The 18,462-nt window shown below is 32.8% G+C and overlaps 7 protein-coding genes across 7 annotated transcripts; 5 read left to right on the top strand and 2 right to left on the bottom strand.

Moving 5' to 3' along the window:
* Positions 1-504: 504 nt before the first annotated feature.
* On the top strand, positions 505-3,128 carry DFA_05504 (uncharacterized protein; the record flags this gene model as incomplete). The annotated part of the gene is made up of 4 exons (XM_004361166.1): positions 505-1,193; positions 1,468-1,534; positions 1,623-2,642; positions 2,916-3,128. 4 exons carry the CDS (start codon positions 505-507, stop codon positions 3,126-3,128), a joined length of 1,989 nt encoding a protein of 662 aa, XP_004361223.1.
* A 439-nt stretch (positions 3,129-3,567) lies between these two features.
* DFA_05503 (uncharacterized protein) lies at positions 3,568-6,927 on the top strand (the record flags this gene model as incomplete). Its single annotated transcript, XM_004361165.1, has 6 exons — positions 3,568-3,696; positions 3,799-4,097; positions 4,196-4,274; positions 4,359-4,816; positions 4,905-5,016; positions 5,080-6,927. The coding sequence occupies 6 exons, from the start codon at positions 3,568-3,570 to the stop codon at positions 6,925-6,927; spliced, it is 2,925 nt and encodes a 974-aa protein (XP_004361222.1).
* A 317-nt stretch (positions 6,928-7,244) lies between these two features.
* Positions 7,245-10,020, bottom strand: atp5O (mitochondrial F1 complex ATP synthase; the record flags this gene model as incomplete). The annotated part of the gene is made up of 6 exons (XM_004361164.1): positions 7,245-7,571; positions 7,664-8,323; positions 8,925-8,984; positions 9,025-9,047; positions 9,202-9,289; positions 10,015-10,020. The coding sequence occupies 6 exons, from the start codon at positions 10,018-10,020 to the stop codon at positions 7,245-7,247; spliced, it is 1,164 nt and encodes a 387-aa protein (XP_004361221.1).
* Positions 10,021-10,326: 306 nt separating this feature from the next.
* On the top strand, positions 10,327-13,688 carry DFA_05501 (RabGAP/TBC domain-containing protein; the record flags this gene model as incomplete). Its single annotated transcript, XM_004361163.1, has 4 exons — positions 10,327-12,482; positions 12,546-12,789; positions 12,864-13,257; positions 13,348-13,688. The coding sequence occupies 4 exons, from the start codon at positions 10,327-10,329 to the stop codon at positions 13,686-13,688; spliced, it is 3,135 nt and encodes a 1,044-aa protein (XP_004361220.1).
* Positions 13,689-13,873: 185 nt separating this feature from the next.
* Positions 13,874-15,697, top strand: DFA_05500 (uncharacterized protein; the record flags this gene model as incomplete). The annotated part of the gene is made up of 4 exons (XM_004361162.1): positions 13,874-14,478; positions 14,520-14,832; positions 14,919-15,188; positions 15,263-15,697. The coding sequence occupies 4 exons, from the start codon at positions 13,874-13,876 to the stop codon at positions 15,695-15,697; spliced, it is 1,623 nt and encodes a 540-aa protein (XP_004361219.1).
* Positions 15,698-15,818: 121 nt separating this feature from the next.
* Positions 15,819-16,453, bottom strand: DFA_05499 (OPI10 family protein; the record flags this gene model as incomplete). The annotated part of the gene is made up of 2 exons (XM_004361161.1): positions 15,819-16,245; positions 16,326-16,453. 2 exons carry the CDS (start codon positions 16,451-16,453, stop codon positions 15,819-15,821), a joined length of 555 nt encoding a protein of 184 aa, XP_004361218.1.
* Positions 16,454-16,512: 59 nt separating this feature from the next.
* On the top strand, positions 16,513-18,374 carry DFA_05498 (uncharacterized protein; the record flags this gene model as incomplete). The annotated part of the gene is made up of 4 exons (XM_004361160.1): positions 16,513-16,595; positions 16,898-17,225; positions 17,303-17,533; positions 17,601-18,374. 4 exons carry the CDS (start codon positions 16,513-16,515, stop codon positions 18,372-18,374), a joined length of 1,416 nt encoding a protein of 471 aa, XP_004361217.1.
* Positions 18,375-18,462: the final 88 nt, after the last annotated feature.

The following is an 18,462-nucleotide window of genomic DNA, read 5'->3' as shown; positions in this document are numbered from 1 at the left end:
TCATGGTCTCATACGTATGGGCCATCAAACAACTTTTTCTTTTGTCGACGAAAGAATTTGGAGTTTAAAATCAAATGACCAACCACATCCATCACCATCATCACCAACCAATCTCAAACAATCACAAACCCAATCAAATTACCTTTATCTCATCACTAATTTCAGACCCAAGAATATAACATCAAACCATTATTAACCCAATCCACACCACCAACTTGTGATAATATTATTTTTAATAAACACCAGAATGGATATTTAAATATACCACTAGTTATAACCTAAAGGTGTACATTTATAATGTGATCAGGTGTTTGTTTATTCTGACTGATAACATAAACCAACAAAATGCCATTCCTTTTTTTTTTTGGCGCCAAGAGTGAATAGGGTGGACCAATCAAAAAAATGAATTGTGTTTTGGTGAAGGCACTTCAATATTGAAGTTGTTGATTATCTGTTCAACTCAACTCTTCATCTTTGATCAACTAAATATAGTATTCAACGATAATGACTACAACAACAACCACCACATTTCACTCTATATTCAAAGCTCAATACATTAGACAATCGATATTCAATCATATCAGTGATATATCAAAACAATTGTATACAGATAGTCGTAGTAGTCGTATCAGAGACGACTATAGTAGACAACCTATAGAACAACGATCACTAAAAGGAAGAGATATCATCAAGTTACCACTTCTGGGAATGATATCAATCTTTGCAATGCCATGGAACTATATTCGTCATTATCTACCAATAGACTGCACTCAAATAGTAGCCAAAAGAAGAAAAAGAGTCATCACTCTTTACAGTCTACATCCAAATGCAACTTTGGATACACTTGAACATTTATTGGAATGGTCTCCTGAAAACTTTCTTGATTCGATATACTTGGAGAAATACTTTAAAGATTTTAGTGATAAAGAGATATTGGCATTTATAGTCAAGAATTCTTATCCTCTCAAAAGAAAGAACAATAAGGACCGACGATCCAGCAGCAGTGACCAAGAAAAGAATGCATTTTTAGCTTGGGCAATGGGCATAGCATGCAACAAAGGTTATCTCTCCTCAGTCAAGTTGATTCATCCTTTGATCAAAGGTGGGCGAATGACTTGCCCAGGTGGTTGGTCAATTCATGGGTACACACCAATCGAAATAGCTGCAATGGCAGGATTCATTGACGTTGTAAAGTATTTACATGAGAATAGAATTGAAGGATGCAAACCCTGTGCGATGGTAAGAATGAGTAGTTGATAAAAAAAAAAGAAATAATTAAATAACAAACTAATTCTTTATTTTCATCATTGTAGAATTGTGCAGCAAAAGCTAACCATTTAGAGGTTGTAAAAGTGAGTTGGAATTTAGGATATAACCCTACATACATACATACATACATACATTTCAATATTAACATGGAAATTAATTAATTAAAAAACCAAATATTTAGTTTCTTCATTTTAATAGAACTGAAGGTTGTGAAACAATTGCTATGGATTGGGCAGCTGATCTTGGGCATTTAGAGATGGTTAAGGTATGTACAGCTGTATAGTATATTTATCAATAATAACCCATCCATCTATATTAATTCCTCTTTATTGTTAACATTCATTCAATTCAAGTTCTTACATGAACATCGCACAGAAGGATGCACCAAAAATGCAATGGATAATGCATGTCGTCGTGGATACTTTGAGACTGTAAAGTTCCTTCATGAGCGTCGTACTGAGGGTGCATCAAAGGAGGCTATGGATTGGGCAGCTGAAAAGGGCCACTTTGAAATTGTAAAGTTCCTTCATGAACATCGTAGTGAAGGATGCACAAACAAGGCTATGGATAAAGCAGCTGAAAAAGGCCACATTGAAATTGTAAAGTACCTTGATGAGCATCGTAGTGAAGGTGCAACAACTAAGGCTATGGATTTGGCAGCTGAAAAGGGCCACATTGAAATTATAAAGTATCTCCATGAGCATCGTAGTGAAGGTGCAACTACCGATGCTATGGTTTATGCATCTTCAATTGATATTGTCAAGTTTCTTCATTTCAACAGGACTGAAGGCGCAACAAGGGATACAATGAACAGAGCAGCTTCATATGGCCGCTTGGATATCGTAAAGTTCCTTCAAGAGCATCGTAGTGAAGGTTGCTCACTATCTATTGTGGATTATCCTGTAAGGCGTGGAAACTTTGAAATGGTATCATATATTTTCGACACTGTCATGCCAACACACCCGTTTCCAATCCGAATATCAACTTTGAGTGATGCATTGGAAGGAGGTAAATTGGATGTTTTCTATTATCTTTATGACCGCTTCTCAGACAAGAGTGATATTTGGACACCGGATATTATGGATAAAGCAGCTGAAAAGGGCCACATTGAAATTGTAAAGCTACTTCATGAGCATCGTAGTGAAGGTGCAACAACCTATGCTATGGATTTGGCAGCTAGAAATGGTCACATTGAAATTGTAAAGTTCCTTCACGAACATCGCAGTGAAGGTGCAACTACCAATGCTATGGATTGGGCAGCTGAAAAGGGCCACTTTGAAGTGGTAAAGTATCTTCATGAACATCGTAGTGAAGGTGCAACTACCAATGCTATGGATAAAGCAGCTCGTGGGGGCCACATTGAAATTGTAAAAGTATGTATCATGTATATCAAACTGGGTTAAACAACAGAGCATAATTATCGGTTTCCTATAATATTAATTGATCTATTTCCATTTCCAACACACACATATTAATAGTTTTTACACTTTAATCGAAGTGAAGGATGCACAAGTAGTGCCATTCGGACTGTATGTTACGAGAGACATTTAGAAATAGCAACATTTCTAATCAATGTCAGAAAGGAGATATGTGGCCGAGAAACACTGAAAACATTATTAGAAATTGCAAATTGTGAGTTTGTAAAGTTGGTTCTCTGGCAATTCAATGGAGAAGAGGGAGGAACAGGATCAATAGAATCACTTGCTAAACTCATCAAAGATGTTAAATACTCTAAAAATCAACTGTACACTGATAATTTTGAAGCCAGACATCTACTCAAGATCCATTTGAAACAACTTCTCTTGAAAGATAAAGATAATCAACATGTTGATCCATCACAAAAACTAACAACAAAATAAATAAATAAATAAATAATAAATAAATAACACATCACTTAGAATACCCTATTATTAAGAGGAAATATTTGTTATACATTCTTCAATATACTTGATTCCTAATTTTTTACAAAAAAATAAAATAAAATAATTATTTTTTGAAGTCCCATTTTTCATGTACCTCCCCCAAACTGTCTTAGCATTAGTTCCAAAACACATAGCTAGAGTAGCAGCAGAAGGACCTTAATAGTAGTAGTTGAATAGAAGAAGAAGAAGAAGAAGTAGAAAAGAAGAAGTAATCATAATCATAAATATCAATCAATAAGCAGTATCCCCAACATCATTATTATCAACACATTATTATTGAGACATCACTCTCTCTCTATCTATCTATCTCATTTCACTCACTCCTCCTCTTCTCCTCCTCCTCCTCCCCCCTCCCTCCTCTTTAAACAGAACGTTTATGACTTCAAAAGGATCAACATTAGATTCAATCCATGATATTATCAAATGTTCAATCTGTTTAAATAGTCCAAAGAACCCAAGGTTCTGTCCCAAGTGCAACGCACTCTACTGTTTCGATTGCATACAGGTATGTAATACATAATATCTACATTCCTTTGAATTGTTGCTGTTGTTGTTATACTAATAATAATCTTTCCTACCTTCCTACCTCATTTACATATTCTATTAGAAATGGATCGAAACAAACCCTACATGCCCAGCTTGTAGATCAACTCTAAATACAGAGAATCTTGGTTCAAATCTAATCGTTTCAAACATTTTGAATGAGTTGAGCAAATCACAAGAGTACATCCAACCCGATCTTTGTAGTATACATAATTATGATATGATTTATTATTGTAATCGATGTGCAGAATCTATATGTTCGGATTGTGCACTCTTTCAACACAATGGACACAGCATTGAAAAGATATCTTTGATCTATAACAAACATTTGGAAATATTAAAGATTGAGGAAGAAGCTTTAAAGTATGTAAAGAAAAAAGAGAAATAGAAAAAGAGAGAGAGAGAACTTTTAAAAGTTTAGGTTGTATCTAACCAATGATCATTATTCTCTATTATAATAGAAAAAGATTAGAAGAGTTGAATGATTTAAATATTTTCTTAGAGTCTGATGCAAATCAATTATTACACAACAAAAAAGAAGTATGTATAAATAGATCGATTGATTGATCTTTAATTGATATTTGGTAGAGGCTAATATAAATTTTTTTAAATCTTATTTTTTAGGTAGAAGCAGATATAGAAGCAGAGTTTTTAGATATGAAGGATCGATTGAATAAAGATGTCGATCACCGTTTTGGAATCATTTCAAAAGCTCAACAGAAACTAAATTCAGAGATGCTTCATTTGGATGGTCTTTATGATCAACTATACATTCACTACAAGAAATCACCTTCACAATTCATATCTACCAGTGCATCACTCACACGTTCTTTACAAGATATTCATAAACACTCGATTCTCGAAATCTATAGACCCGTTAGCACAGAGGTGGTCTCTGAAACATCGCCACCCTATGAATACAGATTGATGAAACTCTCAAACTTTTTGTCTGGAGAACAATATGTCAACAAAATATCATTCCATGGAATCGTTTGGGAAATTAGATGTGGAATGGAAGATGATAATCTCTTTATCAATTTAAAATTATTAGAATCAATTTCTGATGGAAAATATTTTTACAAGTAAATAAGATAGATAGTTAATATATATTGTTTGATTGTGATCTAATTCTAATTCTAATTCTCCTCTTCATTTTTTTTTTCCTTTTAGATTTACTCTTATAAATCAAAATTCTAATATAAACAAGGTATATGAACCAAAATTACCTTTGCACATTGGAAAATCCATTTATATTCCCAATTTCATAACCAAAGATTCACTTGTAAGTATATTCATCCCTTTTTTTTTTTTTACAAAACTTTTTACTAATATTTATTTTTTATAGATCAAAGAAGGATATATAGCACCTGAAAATGATGTTTTATTGTTGGAATTTGGATTTAAATCACCAAGTTTTTATTCACTTTGCCATGATTTAAAGAGCTATATTAAAATATTGGAAAATCAAAATAATCTTTTGAAAAAGAGTAAAGATAGAGAATCACTCACCTCTACTTCACCTCTTGATAGTAGTGGTAATAATATTGACAATACAAGTAATAATAATAATAATAGTAATAATAATAATGATAATAATAATAATGATAATAATAATAATAATAATAATAATAATAATAATAATAATAATAATAATAATAACGATGATAATTTTTCAAGGAATCGCCAATACGATCCAATCTCACAAAGTATGACAATACCAAATGATGATATAAGCGATGTTGAAAGTACTAGTTCTAGTTCTCATAGCACAAGTAGTCATAGCAGTAGTAGTAGTAGTCATAGTAGTAGTAGTAGTAATAGTAATAGTAGTAGCCAAGACCAATTAACGGGTGATGAAGATTATTTTGGAGATGATGAGGACGAGGAGGAAGGGAATGAATTGGATGATGAGGAAGAGCTTCACAGAAAACCAACATTTCTTCACCACCACCATCATCATCATCACCATAATCAACGTAGAAACTCCCTCTCCCCACCTCTCTACTCTATTTATAATCATGATCTCGATGATGACGAAGAGGACGAATATGACGAAATTCCTGAAGAAGATTTAGAGGATGACGTCAACTCTTCATTGTCAATGATCGTCAATTCCTCTGGGACTGACTCTGAAAGCGAAGAAATCAATCTCAATGCATCGTTTAACTTTAATCGATACATATTTGGAAATAGTCATATCTCTGGTAAAGGAGGAACCAAAAAGTCGGACAGACGCGAAAATAGATCCGAAAATGATGTCGACTTGACAAGAGGAATAGCTACCAGCACCGAGAGCGATACAAAGCAAACAGATGTTGAAGACACTTTCAATGACAAATGGTTGTCTCACTTTAAGCAATGTCTTGGAAGCAATAGTATCAATGGTGGTAGTGGTAATTTACGAGATGACCCCCGAATTCTTCTAGTCGATCAGTCTCACGAAAACACTGAAAACGAAAAAGGGTACGATGAAATGGATCCCATTCCAGAGTTTACAAATAATTCCACTCAACAAAATGGAATTAAAAATGGTATCAAAGATCAACCACAAGATGATCTAGACTTGGATCAAGAAGACGACCAAGAAGACGAATCAGACGATGAAGAAGAAGAAGAAGAAGAAGAGATTGAAGGTATCATCCAACAAACTAATGACAACTTGGTAGACTATGCTCAAATCAATGACGAAGAAATAGAAATAGAGGATGAAGGCCAAGAAGACGACCAAGAAGAAGAAGAAGAAGAAGACGACTCTGATTTGGAAGAAGAATCAGAGGAAGAAAAAGAAATTACCTTTATCAACGAGGCAATGGAAAACTCTGTGATCAATGAACCACAAATTGCAATTGTTGGTATACAAGAAATCAAAGAGTTTGAAGATGATGATGACGACGATGACGACGACGACGAAGACGACAACGGAAATGATCAAGAATATAATGATGACCAAGAAGAATTAGAAGAAGACAACAAAGAAGAAGAAGAAGAAGATGATGATGAAGATGAAGAAGATGACAGTGACGAAAGAGTGTATATACGTACTGATGTTATTCGCAACATAATTAATAATAATTTTGAATCAAATAGTAGCCAAGAATATATCAACATTGACAATCATGACATATCCAACCCAACTAGTTCAACTACTACTTCTATCACCACAGCCACTAACAACAACACTAATGAAACATAGTATTAATCAAAAAATTCTGGATCCAACCCTACACTTATTGTTAAATATTAATATAATTTATATGATTTCCTGTATAATATATATATTTGTAAATCTCCCTCCTCTTTTCTTTTTTTTAATTAAAAAAAAATAAATAAAATAAAAAGAATAATAAAAAAAGGCAAAAAAACATATGATTATTAGATGATTATACTAGTAATGTTTCTTTTTTTTTTTTTTGTTTTAAAGGTATTTGTTAATTGTATTGTATTTTATAGAACAAGGGTTGAATGAATCATAATAAATCGGCTATGTATATATTAGACAACTAGACCAATTTAATTCTTTTCAATGGATTCTTCGTAGGCCTTTGCGTCAAATGATAAGTATTTTTCTTGGAACTCCTTTGATTCCCAGACAGCCTTATCAGAGGTGACAGCACCCTTTAATTCGTTAAAGAAACCAGACATGACAACTCTTTCTTCCTTTTGAGCCTTATCAGTGGCAGCAAACAAACTGGCATCGTGATTAAGGAATGGCGATTCAATCTTGTAACCACCCTTGATCGATTCATCAACAGTATAAATAAACTTGAGAGTTGAATCTGGTGAGAAATAGGCAGCAACTTGTTGTTGAAGAGTTTGCTTTTCCTTTTCATTGTAGTTCTAAAAAATAAAAAAATATCAAATCAATATAAATATTATTGTTGTTGTTGTTGGAATTGTTGTTGATATTTCTTATTTGTTTTTGTACATACATGAGCAACAGTCAATCTAATGATCATTTCAGATGATAAAGAGTTGTATAAACGAATAAAGTCCTTGAGGGCTGGGACGATGAGGTTGAACAACTTTTCATTGGTCATGTAGTAGAGGAAGAACTCTGAGATTGGGGTGACCTTGATGGCAGAACTAAAGAGATCGAGGAGGGTTTGCTTCTCAGAGGCATCGACGTCACTTTCGATGATGCTCTTGAATGATGGGATGGTGCTAAAGGAGGTGAGCAAAAGTTCAACATCCTTTTGGACGATACCAAGACTACGGGCTTGTGAGGCAGTGCTAAAGAGAGCATGGGCAATCTTACCGGCTGGGGTGGTGATGATGAGAGCTGGCTTGACTTCGAATTTTGGTGAGCTGATGGTTGATGTCTTGTCAGCGTTTTGGAATAATTGTTCCATTGCTTGCTTGTAATTCTTCTTGGCACCTTGTCTTTCTTCGTGGAAGGACTTGATTTCCTCGGCAGTGAGATCAGCATCCCAGTCCAATGACTCTAATTGGGAATCAAATTCCTCAGTGACCTTTGGAGCAGCGGCAGCTGGAGCAGCAGCAGCAGCAGCAGTCTTATTTTGTTGTGGTGGTGGTGGAGTGGTCTTCTTGGCACCAGTTGAATAAGAAGCAACGGCTACTTGACTGCCATTCTACAATAATATAATATAAATAATAATAATATAAATGATTAATACTCTATAATCTTTCACAACAACTATATCTATATAATATAATAATGATTCTTCATCTGTAGAGTGATCCAAGAGAAAAAGTATTTGACTGTTTTTGTTTGTTGTTTGTTTGTTGGTTGCTATTGTTGTTTGTTGTTTACTATTGTTGTTTGTTGTTTAGAAGTAGTAGTAGTAGCAGCAGCAGTACTAGGAGGTAGTTTATACTTCTTGGGTTGAATATCTTTAGATGATCATCTTATCTTGAAGGATCATATGAAAAAAAATCCAACACTATGACAGAATTCACCATATCTGTCGATGGTGAATTTTCTATATTACTTTATCCTCTTTTTGTTCTTTGTGGTCGTGTGTTTGTATACGTGCACGTTGGTGCTTGCTGCTGCTACTGCTGCTACTACTACTACTACTTCTTGTATTACTACTACTCTTGTTATTGATAATATATAGGGTGATCCAAATAGACCAACCACATAGATCTCTTTTTCGTTCTCTCTTTTCTCTCTTGTTTACTCTCTACTAGATGATTATTGTTCTACTACTATAATATGATGATTCTTACAGATTGAGCAGTCTTAACAAAACGAGTAGATCTAACAACGAAACGAGAAAACATTTTGATCTTTAATAGAGAAATAAACCAAAACTAAACAAATACACACATAATGATCTGCATCAAATAAGGCTTCGAAAAAAAAAAATGAAAAGAAAAAAAAAAAATAATACAAAATTTTTTGTAAGAGGAATCAATGGCGAGAGGGCTGGTCAGACAAGTATCAAGGGCCAAGCAACTAAAGTTAAAGTTATAAGTTTTATTGTTGATGTATATTACTTGATACATATTCTACAATTATCACCTTTTTTAGTTAAATAGTTTGGTTGAGTTGTAAAATTGTTGGATTTCTTTGCAGCACCAAACCTAACCGACTTGGTATTAAGTATTATTAGACCCTACATCCTCAAGATAAAAGATAAACAAAACCTGATTGATTAAAAGAGAGTGCTGTTTAGAGTAGTATACACCCCACCCCAATAATATTTATATGTTATGTTTGTCTCAAAAAACGAGGATACCAATTTGATTTCACATCAGATGTTTGATTTTCCGTTGCAATTATTAATAAGTATCCTTGCAGGTTTGTTTGAAAAGTCGTCATTTTGTTTGCACCAACTATAATACTTTCCTTGTGTGCACTATTATTATACATTTTTTTTATAAGATACAGAGAAAGAGAGATAAAGAGATATATCTATCCTTTTTATCATCCATTGTCTTTGTTTTATTGAATCGGTCCATCTTTCAATCGATTTGTTTCGTTGTATCGTTTTTTCCCCCCCCCACAACCCAACCCCTGGCCAGCTCATACAACAACAACACAAACAACAACAACAACACACCAACACACAACACAACACAACACCAGATAAACATATTATTGATAGATCTTTTCTTTTCACCTCCCCCATCGTCGTATAACAAATAATAATAACAACATAATATATTTTATTATATTTATATATATATTTATCTCTTTCCATTCCATTCCTTCCTCCTCTTTCCTCTTTTGACAACTTGTTTATCATTCCTTCTTTCTCAATATTAAAAGATTGTTGGACTTGTAATACATTTATCTATATACATATATACTTACATACATAGTAATTAGTAACAACACCACCACCAACCAAACACACGTATAATTTATAAAGGAGGACATATCAAATATTATTATTATTAGAATTTATAGAGAATATACATGATTGTTATAATATAACAGAGGACCTCTTTCTTTTTCTTCTTTTAAAAAGGTTGTTTATCAGTTATCTATATATATCAATCCAATCAGTTATCTATCTGTCTACATGTATTATTATTATTATTAAGTTTATATCATTCATACATCCATATATACAAACAAATATAAAACTCTTTCCCTTCCAAGGAATAAAAAATCAAGATGAAGATGGACAGCACCAACTTGATTAATAATAATAACCAGCCACAACAACAACATATCAAATCATCACTCTATGACACAGAGTTATGGAGTAGTTTGGATGAAGATGATGATTTATACAACAACAACAACAAGAACAAGGATTATAATAATAATCATAATAATGGTGACGATTATAATGGTGGTAGCAGTAACAGTAGTAGTGACGATGATGACAACGACAACAACAATACCAAAAGCAATGTTGGTAGCAATCATCAACAACAACATCGACACCATTTGAATAATTATTCACCAAATATATATTACAAGGATTTTACAGACGATGATCAAAAAGGAGGAATAAGTAGTAATCCATTAAACATCCAAATAACTAGTAACATTACAATTAATACTGTACCATCACAACAACAACAACAACAACCATCACATAATCAACTTTCACGATCCTTACCATCACTACTACACAACGATCTTTGTCAAAGTAGCAGTGAGACGACACCTTACTACGTATCTCCATTACAACAAACCAAGGTCGATATCCAGCCGTCTCCATCGTCGTTTGCAGCGACTGCAGCAGAGCAATTGGAAAAGCCATTGCCTCCTCCACCCGTGCCTCCACGTACCGATCGTACTCATAAAAGATATCTCTCAACTTCTGCCATGAATTCAACTAGCACCAGTCATCATCATCATCAACATGGATCCCCTTCATCACCCTATTCTGGACTCTATTCAACTTTTATTCCTAATCATTCATCATCAACGGATTTACATGGACACGCAAGTACAAGTGGATCGTCATCACCAAAGGATGGAAGCAAGACACTTCTCAAAAACAAGTTGTTAAAGGTGATCACATCAGTCAAGAACATACCAATTCCTCAACAAGTGGATTCCATCATCAATAATCTCAAAAACAGCAATAGCAACAATAATTCCCCATCTTCTTCTAATCCATCATCACCATCTACTTCATTTTCATCTCTTCCATTTTTAAATCATTTGAGACAACAACAACCATCACAACCACAACAACAACAACAAGAATCAAACAACTCTAATGAAGTTCCATTGTCTTCTTCATTGCCTACTACTACTGCATCTTCAACCTTTTCATCTTCACCATTGGAACCTTCCTATTTCCATAATAATAATAGCAATTATGATGCAGAAATAGACAATAATCAAAATTATAATAACGATTGTAATAATGTAAATAATAATAATAATATAGATAATATAGATAATAATAATAATAATATAGTTAATCCAATTGTAAATCATCATGAAGAAACCATTGAAGGATTAACATTTGAAGTGGTTGAAAAGGATACTGTAAATTCTACGCCATCCAAACCATTACCATCGACTCCTCCACCACTACCACAACAACAACAAAGAATATCATCACCTTCATTACTACATATTTCCTATAGATCCTCTGTTTTAAATCAACTTTCACAACAACAAAGTCGAACTGAAAGATCAAAGTTTTCCCTACCACTTGTTGACATTAGCCCATATCCAAAACTATCGGCTGATGAATTGTCAAGTATATCATCTCCGAGTTACCCTTCACTTGATTTTGAAAATAATCATCATGGAGGTGATAGTGGTGGCAGTAATGAGGATTTTATTTCCTATCCATCTATTCAATCAAATGGTAATAATAGAGTACCAACTACAACTACGACATACAAAGATATAACATTACAAAAGTATAAATCATTACCACCAACACCTTTTAATCAACAACCTTTACATCAACAACAACAATTACAACAACAACAACAACAAAGTAAAGGAAACAAAGGAAAGTTTAATAATATTTTACAATTATTATCAATTTCAATTCCATCTCCAAGAGGTGATTCACAAAATAATAGTAATAATAACAGTTCTCAACAATACCAACAACAACAAGAAAAGTATAGAGATTTAACACAATACTTGAATGAAAATGGTGATCGTATTAAAATTTCACAACATATTCAATGGCATCTTGATCAACCAAATGTCAATGTAGATATCGTTAAATTACTTGGAACTCACTATGGTTTTCCTGATCATTGTCGTGCTACTTCTTGGATGTTAATGGCTGGTTATTTACCTGCTCGTTCAGATATTAGAGCCTCTGTCCTTTTGAATAAAAGATTACAGTAAGTCTAGACTATCAACATTCCACATAACAATATCTAACCAATTATATTTATCTTTTGTAGGTATAGAGACTTGGTTAAAAAGTATTTTGGTGACCAATTCAAAAATTTCCATGTTGATGAAAATGATTTTGAAAGAGGAACCAACAAATTATTAAATAACGTTGCCGATCTTTGGAGTCAAACTGCATTGGGTCAAAACGAGAAATCAAAATTCAAAGATCTTTTACAACAAATTCATATCGATGTCATTAGAACTAGACCTGATGGATTTTATGAATTATTTGAATTAAAAGAAATTGAACAAGTATGTAAAGAAATAATATAGATAATAATTTATATTTATATATTAATATTTATTTCTCTTTTTTAAATTTTAAGATGAGTGAAAGAATATTGGCAATTTGGTCATCAGAGAATACAGATTTATCTTATTTCCAAGGATTAAATGATTTACTTTGTCCATTTTTAATTGTGTTTTTGGGTCATGCCATATCACAAATGGAATCATCTCCTTCAAAGATAACCTATCCCAATTTGTACCCAGAAGAGGAAGACATTGCTTCATTGACAAAGTCGATTGGAGATGGTGTCGCTGTCAAAGAGATGATTCAAAATCAAAAGTTTGACATCCTATCAAAGGTTGAAGCAGACATTTACTGGTGTCTTTCAAGTTTATTAAATTCAGTCAAACCCTATGCCACAAACACTGGTTGTGGTCTACCAGCTGAAGGAATGATGAAAAAATTATCAAAATTGGTTCAAGAATCAAATGGTAAATATAGATACTCTAAAATCTATATATATATATATTTTATTATGTGTATTAACAAAAAAAAACCTTTTACTTTTTAATTTTCTATAGAGGAATTATATAATCATTTTATGAAACAACAAATTGATTTTAGCCATTTTTCATTTAGATGGATGGTTTGTTTTTTGGTACGCGATGTTTCATTTGAGACTGGAGTTAAGCTTTGGGACAGATACATGTGCGATAAGAATAATGAAGGATTCTCGCTGCTACACATTAGTCTCTGTGCGGCACTTTTATCCGATTGGAGCAGTGATTTGTTAAACATGGAGTTTATGGAATTGGTACAAACACTCCAAAAGAGTGATTTGGTTGATATCGATAGTTTAGATTCAATCATTCGAAATGCTTCCTATATCAGAGACACCTATCGACATATTATTTCTTTATAGATTAATTAATAATAATAATAAATAATAATAAATAATAATAATGATCGATTTTTTCCAATAATTTAATCTTAATGCTCAACATGAGTATTGCACAAAAAAACATAAAGTCTTGAAATTGTCTATTTTGTTTGTTTTGATTTATAAATAACACAACATCAAATACCTCCTCCTTTCCTTCTCTTTTGATGGATAGAAACGATTCGATTGATGTAGATGACTTCCATCTCTCCTTGGCTGAAATAGCAAAGAAAGAAAGAGAAAGAAAACATCAACAACAATATACAAGTACTAGTAGTAGTCGAGGTAGCAATAGTGATAGGAAAAGAAAGGAAGTAGAGGAGAATACATATGATATAAGGGATCCTCAATCATCACCACCACAACATACTACTACTAGTACTAGTACAACTTCAACAACTTCAACAACTTCAACTTCATCTTCAACTAGAACAAAGAAATCAAAGAAACCAATACCAACATCTGATGAAGAGTTTTATTTCAATGAAAGTATAGATGATGATCAAATTTGTTTAACTGGATGGAATGATCATTCAAAATCGACAACAAATAGAACAAACAATTATAATGGTACATCTTCATCATCATCAAAAACATCATCATCATCATCATCATCATCAAAGACGACAACATCTTTGTGGGAGAATGAAGATATACAAGATGAACCAGACGATGATGATGATGATGATGATCTCGATCAACTAGTTGCAAATGAATTTGAATCAGCCAAGGATAGAAAAAAAAGGAACAAATGGAGAGGGCAAAAGAAAAGGTTGACAAGAAGACACAAAAGAAAGCAGCTGCATCAAAGAGGAAAAAGAGTAATGAATTTGGAGACCTAGATGATGATATAGATAACATTGATATGGATAACAACAACGATTCATCTATTAAAACAAAAGGAAGAAAACGATCACCAACATTGGATGCTACCAAAAAAGTAAAAGCACCAAAAAAGAAAACTAAAAAGGATGCATTAAAGGAAATGAGTTTGGTATTTGACGAAAATCTACATTGTCTGTCAGAAACACAAGACCTTTTAACCTATATTCCACAAGAAATAAAGGTTTGTCAAGAAACTTTAAGAATACAATTTTCAATCATTTGGAAAAGACAATTAGATAATGTAAATATAATAATATAACCACAACGATGATCATTTAGATGATAATGATAAAGAATATATACTAATAATTATCTTTATATTTATAGGGAACAAATAAACCAGAGGATTATATAATATTAAAATATCCAGCTGATATTTTCTATGAATATGTTGAAAAGAGTCAATTGGTAGAGAAAATAGCAGAATTAACAAATAGCAATAGAGATAAACGATTTATATTATTCATTGAAGGATTGGATCCATTCCTAAGAAAAAAATCACAAGCCATTGAATCAAATATGAAAAATGGTAATAGGCAAACTGTTGGTACTCATGTTACAAAACAAGAAATTGAAAGATTATTAATTAAACTAAGAGTATGTCAAAAAAGAAGAAGTCAAGATGAAACATTTAATAATATTAATCCATTTCTTTTTTTGTTTTCATCAAGATTGAATATAAAATGATGATTTATCAACCATCAAATAGATTAGAATTTGCATCATTATTGACAAAGTTGACAGAGACATTGGCATTTTTACCATACAAAGAAGCTACGAATGAATTGTTTGAAGGGTTTTGTGCAGAGGCGATCAAGAAAAAAGGAAAACAACCAGCTGAAATTTGGTTGTATCAATTGTCAATGGTTCATGGTATTTCTAGTAATATAGCAAGATGTATCGTTGCCAAATATCCAACCTTTATTTCACTGTATCGTGCCTATGAAAAATTAAAAGATGAAAATGATCGAGAGACTATGCTTTCCAATCTAAAGATTGAATCAACCAATGCCAACACTACCAAGACTCAAAAGAATCTTGGTCCACATTTATCATCTAAAATTCATAGATTCATTTGTTCAAATGATCCAAATACTTTAATTTAAAAGAAGAAGAAGAAGAAGATTTAATTTATCATTTTTTCATAAAATGTATTATATAAATAAAGTATTTGGATTAGGTTTGGTGTGTATATTTTATTATTATTAATTGTAATTTTTCCTTATCCTAGGATTCTTTCCAAAATAAAATATCATTTTGTAATTTTCTTTGGAAATTTTGATACCATTTATCAACTGAATTGGCAGGGATTAGATTAGGAGGTACGCCAGTAGTTCCAGCAAACGATTGAATATAATTTACAAAATTGTGACACATTTTAAAGGCAAATTGTTTGAAATCTGCAGGTTTGAATACCATGTTTTCATTACCAGTATTTGTCTTTACCTTGGACATGATTTCAGCCTCTGTTTCGATGGATATACCAACCTGTGCAGTTTGTTTTGATTGATCAAACATCATGGTTTGGTCACCTTCTTGGACGATTCTAAAGAATGCACTCGGTTTATTTTTATTAATGTGTCCTAAATACTTCCATTCTTGAAATGGTGCATATGCCAAATAAATAGCTGCTCCATATCCATCTGGAAAGTTTCTAAACAAAACATTATTAATCAATAAATACATAAATAATCCAAGTTCACAGGACATGCGCATGATTGTAGTAGTACTTACAATTCAGTTAAAAAGACAGCGAAATTATGTACAGATGAAGCATCTTCAATTTGAAAGAAATATTTTTGAGGTGATAGTTGTTGTACTGTAGGTGTAACAGGTCTACCTTGAATCAAGTATCCAAACATCCTATCTTGGTTCCTTGATGTCTATTTATATATACAAACACAGTGACTGTCGAACTTGAATGGCTTTCTTTGATATGTGTTTGATCGTTATCTACAATGCAACAAGTCGAGATCCGATCGATCAGAAAGGTGTCGTGTACGCGTAGTAATTATTTGCTGTTTGTTGAACAAACAATGGGATGATGGTGCTATTACATCACCTTTGAGATAACAAAAAAAATTTTGAAAAATTTAATAGTCGTTCAAACTACACGACCATCCTTTGCATCAGTTTCAGAGAACACAAACACAGATACTTTTATACTATATAAATATACATATACAGATAAGGTATACACAAGTAGGATCCTTACTACTTACTAGTTCAATCATGTATAACATTATAATTGGATTTTTACTTGGTATCATTTTCACAACTACCGTATTGCTCTATGTGTTCTTTAGATTGTTGTCTAAAAAGATTGATCCTAGATCACTACCAAAAGATAAGAGCTTGAAACAACAACAGCAACAGCTTCAACACCAACAACAACAACATAACAACAAGCAACAACGTACACACAAAAAGTCATTCTACTTTACCTCTTCGACAAACGAGCCAATCGACTATTCCATCAGCAACACTCCACCAACATCTATTGAGACTTGCAAATGGATCAATTTCATCACAAAGAGAGTATTGTCAGAGATTAATCATTCACAACAATACTCTAGACATATTCATGAACTTTTAAATAGCATTGCAGAAGATGAATCAAAACCAGATTATATTGTAAGAAAATGGTGACCAAAAAGTCTCAAAAGTAAATATAATGTCATATAGTTAATCATTCTTTTGTCATTTTATAGGGTAAATTATCATTCTCTGATATAAACATTGGTACTACAACACCAGAGATTGGTACTATTAGACTTGTATCACCAGTAAATGCATCGGTCAATGTTATTGAATTCGATTTAATCTACTCGGGTGATGCCTCTATCACTGCTTCCACAGAGTTATGGCTCAATTGGCCACAAAAACATACAGCTTGTCTTCCTGTAAAGACTAAAATATCGATTAAACAATTCTCTGGAAATGTAAGGAAAACAAAGACAATGACGAAATGATACTTTTGACTCTAACCATTTTATCTATTATTTCTAGTTTGTTTTATATTTACCAAATCATACCAATCCATTATGTTCATTGTATTTGAAAGAATCACCATCTTTGACTTTACGTATGGTAACCAAGATGGGTCACGAAACAGTATTAAAGGAACCAGGAAAAATTGGTCAATTTATTCAAAACTTTATCGTCAAGACTTTGAATTCAAAGGTCGTCAATCCAAATCGTATATCCTTCCCACTATTTAATTTCCTTCATCCTGCAGTATCCAATTCTGCACTATCTCTTACTTCTTCTATCATTCATCCAAAGGAACAACAACAATCAAATTCAACCTCATCCAACAACAATACAACATCGTCATCGACTTTACAACCCAATTCAACATCATCTACACCATTATCATTGTCGTCGCCTGTCACGGGCTCTATTAAGCAATCTGTTTCGAATGGATCTATTGTTTCACTTGCCGGTTTAAATGGTAGCAATAGCGCTGTTGCTGCTGGCTCCTCTATGATTTTACCATCACAAAAGAAGGGAATTAAGCATAGAAAACCTCACCACCATTCAGGTGGTGGTGTTCCAACCAGTGGTGGTAGCACCAATGGAGGTAGTGCATCGAGTACTCCATCACTCTCAAGCAGCAATGGTACCATTGCACACTCTTCTGGTTTGTCCTCTTCGTCATCCATTTCTGCTCCTGCCTCGACTCAAACATCACCAACATCTTCACCTGCAATTGGCAACCATATCACCTCTTCCTCTTCTTTGACAACTCCTTTAAATTTACCTCCATCTACAAATATTTAAATCATCTAACACAAAAAATAATTAAATAAATTTGATTGGAAAATAACATTAAAAGACAAAAGTAAAATAATTAACTTGATATTAATCT

This window comes from Cavenderia fasciculata, assembly GCF_000203815.1.
Source record: "Cavenderia fasciculata unplaced genomic scaffold Scf_Dfasci-G-o-80e12.f1-5, whole genome shotgun sequence".
NCBI classification, from domain to species: Eukaryota; Evosea; class Eumycetozoa; order Acytosteliales; family Cavenderiaceae; genus Cavenderia; species Cavenderia fasciculata.
The sequence above is the reverse complement of the archived record's forward strand: the minus strand, read 5'-3'. Positions and strand labels throughout refer to the sequence as shown.